The sequence below is a fragment of the Drosophila pseudoobscura genome, chromosome X, assembly GCF_009870125.1.
Source record: "Drosophila pseudoobscura strain MV-25-SWS-2005 chromosome X, UCI_Dpse_MV25, whole genome shotgun sequence".
In the NCBI taxonomy this organism is placed as follows: Eukaryota; Metazoa; Arthropoda; class Insecta; order Diptera; family Drosophilidae; genus Drosophila; species Drosophila pseudoobscura.
Genome location: NC_046683.1, coordinates 16,030,424 through 16,042,281, shown reverse-complemented (window position 1 = coordinate 16,042,281; position 11,858 = coordinate 16,030,424). Strand labels below are relative to the sequence as shown.

The 11,858-nt window shown below is 45.5% G+C and overlaps 1 protein-coding gene across 1 annotated transcript; it reads left to right on the top strand.

Moving 5' to 3' along the window:
• The first annotated feature begins 505 nt into the window (after positions 1–505).
• Positions 506–2,003, top strand: LOC6901276 (E3 ubiquitin-protein ligase KCMF1). Its single transcript, XM_002133941.3, has 2 exons — positions 506–642; positions 699–2,003. Exon 2 carries the CDS (start codon positions 719–721, stop codon positions 1,316–1,318), a length of 600 nt encoding a protein of 199 aa, XP_002133977.2. The 5' UTR covers positions 506–642; positions 699–718; the 3' UTR covers positions 1,319–2,003.
• Positions 2,004–11,858: the final 9,855 nt, after the last annotated feature.

The following is an 11,858-nucleotide window of genomic DNA, read 5'->3' as shown; positions in this document are numbered from 1 at the left end:
GACTTTGGCTTTTGGTTTGAGCCATTTTTGGGGTAAAAACCATAACTGAAAAAAAGGGATTAGTATGACATTAGACCTAGCGATCTGATTTATTTGAAGGACAGAGATAGCATGCAACGATTTGCCAAATTGGAGTCTGAACCCTGAAGACGCGTCACGTACGGAGATAGACTGGGGCTCTAAAATTTGTTTAATGAATGTATGAAAGATAATGTATGCAGCCATCGATCGGCCTTCCGATCTTCCGGCCTTCCCAGCCTTTCGTCTGGGAAATATAAAGTTTTAACTCACTTTCAATCAACTTCAATCAGCAGCAGGGAAATATTATCAAATTAATCAGAGAAATCGTTAAAAATTATCAAGAACAAGCATTTTGAAAGCTGTCGGTAAAAATAATCTTTTCCAAAGGCAAGAAATGTATGTTTTTTATTATAAAGCTGCAAAATCAGCTTTGAATTGAATTACAATTAAATTATAGCTTAACGACTTCTTTCGAACAGTATGGCAACTCTTTTCGAAGTATTTTGAATCGGTACAGAGTTGCTCTCAATAATTATCGACGCCTGGCAACGTCATCCACTTATTTCTCTCTGGTAAAATTTGCAAGTCAATTTGCATTTCAACATCCAACCTCGAAAAAAGGTAAGTCCTTTGGAGAAATTGTAATTCTTTTTGTCGACTCATCATCTCTACACAAGGTTAAGCAACTGGAATCATAATGGACCGTCAGCACGGCGCAACTTGTGACGGCTGCGACCTTTGGGGCAACGGAATAACTGGCTGCCGCTACAAGTGCCTGAAGTGCGCCGACTTTGATTTGTGTAAGAGCTGCTATGACGCCAAGGTGGTGAGTGGGCGGCACAAGTCGGAGCATCCAGTGCAGTGCCTGCTGGACGAGGATGCTAAGAAGCTGTACTTTGCCGGGGAGCCAATTCCCTATCTGAACGCCGATAGCTTCACTTGCCCCATCTGCGGCACCATGGGCCATTCGTACCACGAACTTGTGAAGCATGTGGTTGCCCAGCACAAAGACGACCGCAGCGACGCCATCTGTCCACTGTGCGTGGCCTTGCCCATGGCCCCACCCGACCGCTTGCTCAAAATTTCGCAGCACTTTCGCCGTCAGCATCGCGAGTCGTCGAACATTCGCGATGCCGTTGCCGAGGAGGAGTCGAGAGCATCCGACATGGCCGATCGCTTCTCCCGTCTCTCTTTAGCAGAGGCTGCGCGCTCCGGACTGCCAATACGTCATCTGCTCGTCCGTGTCACTCGGCCAGCCAATCGCTTGCCCCCCGATACTAGCAGCGAGGAGGACTAAGCTGCCTAAGCAAATCTGTTCCGCCAAAGATGTGGAGGATCTACGCCTACAGAGATCAACGCACACCACCTACACACACACTATGCATATGTGTACGGATCCACTGTCTCCACGCACACATTAATACACATACACGAACACTAAATATGCATACAAATGAACGCCGCAACTGTGATGGAAAGTTTTCGTTCTATTTGAATGCATTTTCTTGGACATTTTTGCTGCTACACACATACACATACACATACACATACCAGGAGATACACTGACCCAAAAGGCCACAAAAGAACTCACAAAATTCATGTTTAGACATTCAGTAAACAATTGTATCACTCGAAAATTATTACACTGTGCCACAGATGCTTTGTACTTCACATGAGGGCTTGCGTTAGTGGTAGTAAAAAAAAATAATGATCGAAAACTTTCGTTTGAGATATGTATTTTTTTTTTTTTTTTTTTACCCCATGTATTGGAGCACTACGACACCTACGCACACAAACAGACATACATTTTGTTAAATACAAGAAATAAATTACAGAAAAAAACACATTAAAACCAGAAAATGTAACCCTTTGAAAGATCTTTCATTTCGCAGGATCTTTCAAGTCAAAAGGTAGAGATATTTCTGGCACTTTTGCGACAAGCGCACAAAGAGACAAATAAAAAGAGAATGTTGCGGCCTTTACATATATTTAATATTATCATTAAATTTGAAATATATTGTAAAATGTACATACAAATAAAACAGCCACAGGGGCACGACACACAACGTCCCGACTGGTTTCAATTATCCTTGGTATGTGTTTTCCTGGAAAAGCATCAAGGAATATAGCCGATCACTATGCAAACCGATCTAAAAGTGCCTTGGCTTGGCTCTTCAAAAACTTCACAACTTCAAAACTTCCCAAGATAAAGACTCTGTCCGATTGCCAGTTGCAATTAAAGATTCATTTTCGAATTTCTTTTCCTTCTGCCTGAGTGGAGCAGAGGCAGACCTTCCCTGCGGCCCGCTCAAACTAATTACGTAAGTAGGCACCGCAACCGGGTAAGTTTCTTCTTAACCCTTGCCACTTTCCAGTTTCCAGTTTCCACTTTCCGTTTTCCTCTGGGTTCCGTTCCCCTGGTAAGACCCGGTGTCTGTAAGTATGCCCTGTCCTTGGTGCTGGAGTAGGCCCTATTGCTTTTGGTGTAATCGGCTTAGAGGTGGAAACCTTTTGTCATTATAAAAGGATTTCGAGCTTGACAAAATTTCCATTTGTAGCGAGTTTCCCTCGCTCTCCGTACATTCATGTAGGAGGAAGACGGAAGAGGGAAAGGTGAGCCCACTGGGCGCCAGTGGGTGCCAGTGGGTGCCAGTGGGTGCCAGTGGGGGTAGCCTCTGCTTAGTTAACTTTTAGCTGGCAGCCTCTTTGATTTTGCGTTCGTTCGTTCAAAGAAATTAAGATTCAAAAACCGATATTTACCCCCACCGTCTGGCACAACTTTCTCCGTCAATCTCTCCTCAACAAGGTCCAATTATAGGGCCAAACAAGCAGATGCGTTGAGGGTGAGGGAAGGTTGCTCAGGAAGCCTGAGGTAAACACCGATGCGAGGCCCCGTGTGGCAGACAAAACATTTTCAGATAAATTGCCAATCGAACTAGATAAAATGAGCTGTGTAAATAGTGGAAAGACGCAGATAGGCCGTCGTAGGCATCGTACCATACCCAGCCCCAGCCCCAGCCCCAATCGGGGACACCATCGTCCCCCACTCCATCGTCCGGTTAAAACCAAACAGGAGCCTGGCAAATGCTTCAGCATCTTCCCCCCATCTCTATTCTACTCGATGGGGCTTTGATCTGTGGGCTGCATGCGTGGCTGATGGTTGACAATAGATAGACATCGACACAAACATCGACATGGACACAGCTGGTATGGTATGGTATGGTATCCGTATCCTGACTCGCCCCAATGTGGTGGTGGGTCGTTATTGCTAATGAGTATTTCGAGGCAGGAGCGGCTCATGTTCGCTGCAAGTTTTCTGCAGAACGAAAGAGGTAATGGCTTTCAGCCTTCAGCCTTTAGGCTGGCCAATGCACACGGCTCACAAGGCACGTGAGTCACGAGCAGATCCAAATGGATACAAATTAGCTTCAAAAGATATTGACCTAAGATTTGGGGCTACCTTCAGATGAAAGCTGAATTACTTTCGCAGCTCATAGATCTTTGATTCGGATCAAATCGTCCAGCGTTTAGGATTGTGAGTGCATAGGATCCTTATATCTTTTTCTAAAGCAGCCATCCTTAAGCTGAACGACAACTATCTATATCAATATTTTGTCCAGCTCAGTTGCTGTAATTTTCCAAGTTATTTCCAATTAAGATCACAGCCTCATCTCCGCTTGAATCCAAGCCCGATATCGACTCTTTCCTGGGCGTTGATAAAGTGTTTTCCCATGGGCTTATTCAGAATAATATATTCCCCCATCTTCTGTAAGTTGCAATAGCCTCCCGTAAGCCCAATCACGATCGCCTCACCTCACGCTCGCATCTCGAGTGGCCGCCGGCTTAGGCGGCTTGGCAGCTGCCGCTCCGCCAGAATTGGCTCGGCTCCATTTCGGGGCAACTCAATGGCGCTGGCTGGCTGACTGACTGGCTGGCTGGCTAGCTGGCCCACACGCATACAAATGACAATAAAAGCGAACGACTTTGGTTTTTGGATTTTGCGACTTTGCCATCGAAAATGTTGGCCCACGCGCCATGCCATCTACCATCCCGTGTCACCATACCATGAAAGCTCTCTTGGCTTCGCATGCCCATGCCCATCCCCATTCCCATTCACATCCAGGCAGTGCGCCGCGCCGTTCCCCTCGTGAGATGCCACAGTTTCCAGCTGAAAGTTGAACCACAATCGACATCGCTGGCCGCCACACGCTTGCACAATTTTTAATCATTGCTTCGGCATTCAGGGCTGGTCCTTCTGGTCCTACTCCCTCCTGCAGCCCTTAACCCTCTCCCGGGTTTCAGCTCTTGGGGCATTGTTGTGCCTGCTGCGACGCAACGCCGACCAGGACGAGGACGAGGGAGAGTATGGGGATAAGGATGAGGACACATAAACATGCATGACAGCAGGCGGGTAACGACTCAGCGGGAATATGGCCAGGAGCTGAAGCCGGAGCCCGGGCCGAGGGCCGAGGACAGAGGAACAGTGCCCGGGGATCGAGTGTGGGCAGAGAGCTCGGCTGGAGCTCTTTGGGTTTATTGTTCAGGCTTTTGGTCCTTTATCTTGTTTCTAACTCATTGGATCGCAAAAACGGTCTCGTGTTCACCTTAATTGGGGTAAACATAAGTTCTGATTGCCCCATCAGGGTTGCCCCAACAAAGGAGAAAGGGAGATGGTATCAGAAAAACAGAAAAAAAAAAAACGAAAGAGTTGCCAGCAGCGACATTTTTCTTACGGTATCCCCCAGTATCCTCCGTTATCTGGGAATCCTACATCGGTCGGCTAACCCCCTGTCCCGGTCGAAGGAATTTCCCATCGTTGTTTGCCGTAAACTCAAGTCAAACGCCAAAGTCAAAGACGACGTCGAACATATCCAATTAGAAGGCTACAAGACAGGGCAACAAAGGGGTTTTTTCCCATAGAAAATGACGGGGCAGGCGATGGTCTATGGGTTCGAAGAGAGAGAGGGAGAGAGAGCGAGATCACAGAGGCGAGATAGAAATTGTTGAACGTGTAATTTTTATTTATTGCATACAATTCTCTTAGAACAAATGACAGAAAAAAAGGAAGGGTTCACCTCTTTTCCTCTCCCCCTTCAATTTTTTAGACCCATAATATATTCAACTCGGTGCCGTCCTTCGTCGTTCGTTCTCCGTCAACACCCATCCACAATGAAAATTAAATGTTCAACTTCGGCCACAGAAAAGGTTCCAAACATGAAAAAATTGTTGCCAACTTTTGAATTGAAAAAGCGTTTAGACATTGTTCGCTTTTGTGTACGTGTGTGTCTGTTCCGTGTCTGTCTTTTATGTGTGCGTGGTGGAGGGGGGGTGATGGTGGCTTCCACCGACTAAATGATGGGGAAACTATAAAAATTTCCATAACAATAATAAAGGCAAAGGAAAAAGAGAAAGAGAGATAGAGAACCCCAACCGAAACCCCAGAACGAAAGACATTTATTCATTTCAGTTTTAGAAATTAGCATAAAAGCAAAAGCTCACATAAGGGATGCTGTCTGCCTCTCCCCCCTTTCACACATAGGGAGTGTATGTGTGTATGTGTGAGGAGGGGTCTGTGCTGAGCCTTGGGTCTTGGGGTGCTGGGGTCTTTGGGGTCTTGTGGGTTTTTGGCACAATCAAAGCTTGTAAGAGCGGTTCGCTTCTCGTTTGATAAGCGTGAAAAACGTGCAAATTTTAATAAAACCAAATGAGCCGTAAAATCATACAAAAAATAAGGAAGAAGGATAACAACAACAACAGTAATAATCGGTGGTGGCAGGAAGGCGGAGCGTGGGTGGAAGGAAGAGGTGGATAATGAAGCCCCCAAAATATATGCCACAGTTTCTGTTTGCTAATGTGGAAACTTTGTCATTACCCGGAGTAGGGAGAGGCTGCTGGTTTCCTTCACCCACACAGGTAATCAAGGAGCGAAAGAATGAGAGAGAGCTAATAAGCGGAAATGTATGTGATGATTTTTATTTCAGCTCAAAATTGCTGCAACTCTGGTCGAGGAACCACTTACAAAATCGAAAAAAGGTGAAAAATAAAAACATTAATATATATATTAAAGATAAACCGAAATAAGCCCGCAGATGGGCCATTGTATGCACGTATTTAAGCCGTTCAGAGAACGCTTACCAGGAGCCGCTTACAGTGCAGCCTCAAGCGGTTCAAGCGATTCAAGAGCCCTGTTAGCCAAGCAATTTGGCCTCGAAAGTATGCTATGAAATCTGTTATTTGCCAAATGAAGGGATATAAGCCGGGGCTATAGCTTACCCCAGATCGTTTGGGACTTGGGGCTTGAGCAAATAAGACCATTCCGCCGCAGCCAAACGGAAACCTCAACCTCAACCTCAACAGGGCCTCGCCCAAAGAGCTATCCAACCTGAGCCCGAAAGCCCGAGAACACGAGAGCCTCGGAATCCTCTGTCATACCTATCTGAATGAATTTCTGCAGGGGGGTCCTTGGGGGCAGATTGAAGAAGCAATAACAAGAGAAAGGCGAAAAATGACCAACACATTTTGCGCCTCAATAAAACTGTCAACATTATAAAGCGCCACTTAAGAAATGAACAAAAGCCAGCCACAAAGACAAGGCCAAAAAGGTGTGCGACAGGGAGGACGGAGAGGACGGCAAGAGAGAGCTGGAGAGCGGAAAGGGGGGAGAGGGGAGGGGGAAAACAATAATCATAAAATTAAAGCCAAGCCAAACAGAAGCCAAACAGCAGTCAAGGGGGAAGGCGAAAATTAAATAAATAAATAAATAAAAAAACCAAAGGGAAAAAACTAAACGTAAAAATGGTATCTTTTTTTGCCCTTTTGAATCGCACCGTTTCAATGCAAAAACTGCTAATGGATATGTCTAATGATTTTTGTAATAAGTATTTCACTCCGAGTCTTTATTCCACCGATCAACGCCCTGTGACAGCTGCTGGCATTTGTTGAAATGATGACACGATTTGAAGGCTTTTTTCAAACATCTGGTCAAAATCATAAAGCCCTCTGTGAGGGTATACTAATAATAATAATAAAAAACTTTTCTTTGAGGTGAGGCCCGAGAGGTTGACATGTTTAGCATGACGCACACACACATGGACGAGAAACGTTGACACTGTTTCTGGAAACTGCCACTAAATGTCAGCAAATGAGGGTCAACGCACACCCACACACGCACAACCGAGCACAGGGTCAACACACACATGTGCCACACCTACAAGACTCCAACCCCGACGACACTCCACCAGCCCAACCTCCCCTGACCCCAACTAAATATTGTAATAAAAAGTCAACATCGAAAGCTTCAGCCTCACATGATAGAAGCCAGCGACACCCTTCAGGGGTACCAATGAGACCATACCGTAACCAATGGATCCCAGATTCGAGAGATTTCGATTGATTATTAATCGATACCTATAATGATAAATAAACATATTTGAAATAGCAACCGATCGTGGTCATTCTGCAGACAATATAGTTCTGTAAGCTATTTCAAAAAAATAAATAAATAAATTCTCAATGTCGTGGAACCTCATATGATATGTTGCACCCCGGATACTATCTGTTTGTGGATTTATCTTCGATATATATAGGATAATAGTCCGATTTTGACCAATAGGCTGTACAAAATGAACCTCCGAGTGGAACACAGTATCCTAGCCACACGAACCCACTTCAGACAGATGGAAACAGCCGCCCCATCCGCACACGACTGTTGATGGCAGTAGCAAACATCTGCATACCCCAGGGTGTGTGAAGGGTATAATGAGGAGAGAAAACATATAACAAGTGAAAAAGCTTGTTCTCTCCACCGCTGTGCTCTTTTTTTGTTTTTAATGAATTGACCGTAAAATGAACTTGTTGATGAGCCTCATGAGCAGACCAAAGTGCCACACCCCCGCCGCTCGCACGATGTCGAGTTAGCGTGGTCATTTGCAATAAAAAAGGATTATGAGCTGAAGGACAGCCACCGAAAAAAAAATGATGTAGGAGCCGACACACACACACACACCCACAAACACCCACACACAGAGCATATAAATATTTATAAATGTGTTAGGGGGCGGGTCGAGTGTCAGTACCATTTAACAACTTGCCACAGAAGCGGGTTATGGGCACACACACATACACATGTGAAGCTCTCAGAAAAAATGTGCGTTCCCTGCCTCGCCCTGTTCCAGTTGTTGGCCTTGACATCGTCGGTGGCCCCAGGACCCAGAAGGACAACTGTTTGGCAGACCAGAAAAATAATGAATTAGCTTTAATAAATTTAAATTTAAAAATCAAATGGAATATTTGATCATATCAAATATCATAGATACCTGATATATCAAAAGATCAGAAAGATCAATGACTAAAACATTAATGATACAAAAAGTAGCCATTGGATAAGAGATCCAAAGAATCTTGGGGATAGAGAAATGCCTGACTGGGAAAATATATACAGGAAAAAACAGAAGAGAACAGAAAACGGATGAACCAGATCCAGCTTTTGGGTTAAGATGTCGGGGGTTATGCTTGCCAATAGGTGCAAAACTTTAAAAGAACGCCCTTTCACCATACCTGCATTCCACTCATCTACGCCTCACCATCACCCTGCTGTACATCTGCTGGATGTGCGTGTTAAAACATTTTGTAGAACCTTTTCTCAGTCTTGTCCTACGCCTCCTTATACTGCTCTTACTCGTTTTACCACCGAGTAGAGCCGACTCCTGGCTGATGGCTCATGGCTCATGGCGTTCAACGTTGAACGATGCACATACATCACCGCAACATTGTAAACTCTTGTTGAATATTTTTCTATTATTGAGGCTCTGGTACCCCAAAGCGCAGCCCCCTCCGACGAACTTCGATCACCATTTCGAATCCGTTGCAGAGCAACATTTTTGTGTTTAATTTTATGAAAATGCCTGCCAACGTCAGAGCTGGCTGAGCTGCCTTCCTCTTTGGCTGCCGGATGTTTAGTGCAAAGTTTAGTCGTACAACTTGTGCTTCCTAAACCTCCGTTTCAGACCCCCTTTAGGGCCTACTCCCCCTCCCCCACCCCTCTCTGACCCTCTCTTTTCTCTTTGGTGTTCGGTGTTCAAGCTTCAACTTCAACTTTTTGTCGGCTTCTGTCGTGTTTCCTTCTGGGGGTTTTCTTTTTCGTTCTTATTGTTGTGCGGCTCCCTTTCACATTTTTCTCTTTCTTTCCCCCACCATTTTCCTCTGCAAAATTTGTTCCACCTAATGGCCGGGCAGAAGAGTTGAGCAAAGGGGGGAACAATATAAAATACAATGAGTTTTATAGTTTTCCCTCAAAAATTGTTCATTGGTTGCACAGTGTGAAGGTTAATGAAAACGCAAAAAATATAAGAGTATGTAAGGTGTTCAGTTGAAAGAAAGTTATTACCCACAGTTATTTTCGATCTCAATTGGATAGCCCTTACTTAAACGCCAGCAAGTGCATTGATATTTGAATAGAAAAAGTCTCAAACCTGTAATCGTCTCATGCCAGCGTCTGCATTCCGCTTTAACTGTTTTCTGTCCATACATCCGCAAAAATATTTTTTCACTTTACTCAATTTCCAGCACGCTTTCGGTCCGGTCTGGTCCGGTCCGTTCTGTTTCCTTTACGATTCGAGAATTCGTGAGTCACGCAAGAGGAGGCCAAAAACAAAAACAAAAACAAGAACAAAAGTGAGTAGCAAAAATCCATTCCATTCTGCCTGTCATTATTTCGGTGCAGTTTGCAATTGTGCAAGGGTTAAAGGCGTGATTGAAATTTCCGTTTGGTTAAGGGCTGGGCACGTGAGCGGGCGTCAACGGGGCGTATGAGTGTCCACACTTTTACTCTCCTCCGCAATCCTTCTGGGCTGCGACTGGGGCTGCGACTGGGGCGTATTAATTACGTAGCCAACGAAGAAGGAATGTCCAGAAGGAGGAAACCCTTCAAGAATACTTCTGGCAGCACGGCAATAAGTCACAGCGAAAGAAGTACGACTACGAGTGTGAGCCGGGTTCAATGGAGGCAGTTGCTGCTCATTAATGTCATCAAGCTCTCGGGAATCAAAGTTTGTCGGCATTCGGTTGCTGGTTTTCGGGGTTTTGTAATTATAAACACGAAGCTGTCACCATCAATGTCCAACATTCATTTGTTCTGCCATGGATACTCCCGTATAGTAGATGATGACACCATGCCCCAACCACCCAACCACCCATCCACCCAACCAAACGGCCTTCTTCGTCGCAGACGCCGGTTGATTAATGAATGTGGCGACAGCCAGCGATGGCATCGATTCCTGGGACGCTCGCTCGTCCGCTCGGTCTGCGGTTTTACGTAATGTGACAAAAACCAAATGACGGAAGGAATGAGGGAAAAGCACGGCGAAAAAGGAAAAGCCGACGGAAACCCATCCAGACGGCATTAAAAGTCAACAAACACAATGACATCTGCTGCTGCTCAACAACGCCTTCGGATCGCACCATTTCACCTCCTGCACCCCCCTGGCAACTTAATGCCTTGCCACTTGACTCTCGGCTGCCACACTCCGTCTGCTGCCTCTGATTCTGCCATTGCCTCAGCCCTGCTGCTCTGCTCGGCTCTGTCTGCATATGGACATTCATTTCGTCTGGCAATTATTTGCAACACTTGCCTCGGCAGATCCAGGGCCAGATGCAGAGGCAAAAACAAAGACAAAGACCAGAAGGCGGAAAAGAATAGAACGGAATGGAATCCACCCCATTAGACTCGAGTGGAATGGAATGCCAGGAGGGCAGGGCGGAGCAGGGCAGGGCCAAGAAGGGCCAGAAACCACATTGTGCAACAAATCTTTCTGTGGCCAGGCACGTGACGAGAGGCGGGTCACGTGGCGTATGCGTAATGCAATTTTTGGCCAAGGCATCACGAAGGTGCTAGCCTGCAGCGGAGCCTGCTCCTCGATGAGTTGGCAAATCATTCGGGACTCCCTCCCCTGATTGCAATGATAAATTGTGTAAAGTTGGTGATGCGGTTCCTCCTCTGCTGATTCCGATTCAATTTGGAATTTCCCCCCTTTCATTTCCCTTTAGTTTTCATTTATTTTTTCTTGTTTTTGGGAAATTAGTCACAAATTTTTGTGGTCAAAGTTTGAGAAACTTCTTTGGCTCGTAGTTTGGTTCCTTGTGGTCAGAGAAAGTGCTCTTGCTTTTGGACCAAAGACAATACATTTTGGGTTAATTGATTTTGAATGAAATTCAATGATAATGATAATAATAAGGGGACCTCTGAAGAAAGTTTTCCCATCAGGAGAATACACCTTTAAAAGGTTAAGCTTGAGGCTGACATTTTCATAGATAGATTTTCCAAGTGCACGCAATAAATTCCAGCACGAAGACGGTGCCACTCAGTCAGTAAGATACTGCCGTGTCTCTTCAGCAGGGAAGTCTCTTCCTTCAACAGTTTTCTCCCGCAGCTTAATCCGACCATAATTTTCTGCTCTCTCTGTGATGTCTGCTGTCTGCACAGATCTCTCAGCATCTCCCGCTGCTCGGCAAGGGGAAGTGACAGTGGAAGGGGCTCCCATTTAATTTGTGCTTGACTTTTATCTCATGGCTAATTATACTGCTTCTTCAGCTTGCAGCAAATGAACTTCGTCAAGTGTCAGTAGAGAGAAAGAGAGAGAGAGAATCTGTCTCTCTCTCTCTGTAAGGCTCCACTCATCTCGAGAATTTCGTTTGTTTTCCCATTTTGTTTGGGTCTCTCATAAAATTCAGCTTCAAGATGCCAGCCAAGATGGATATACTTGGGGTGGTGTTAGGCAGGGAAACCTGGGTGTTAGGTGGCGGCTACTGGGGCTGAAGTCAGGGGGCCTTCGGGTGGAGGG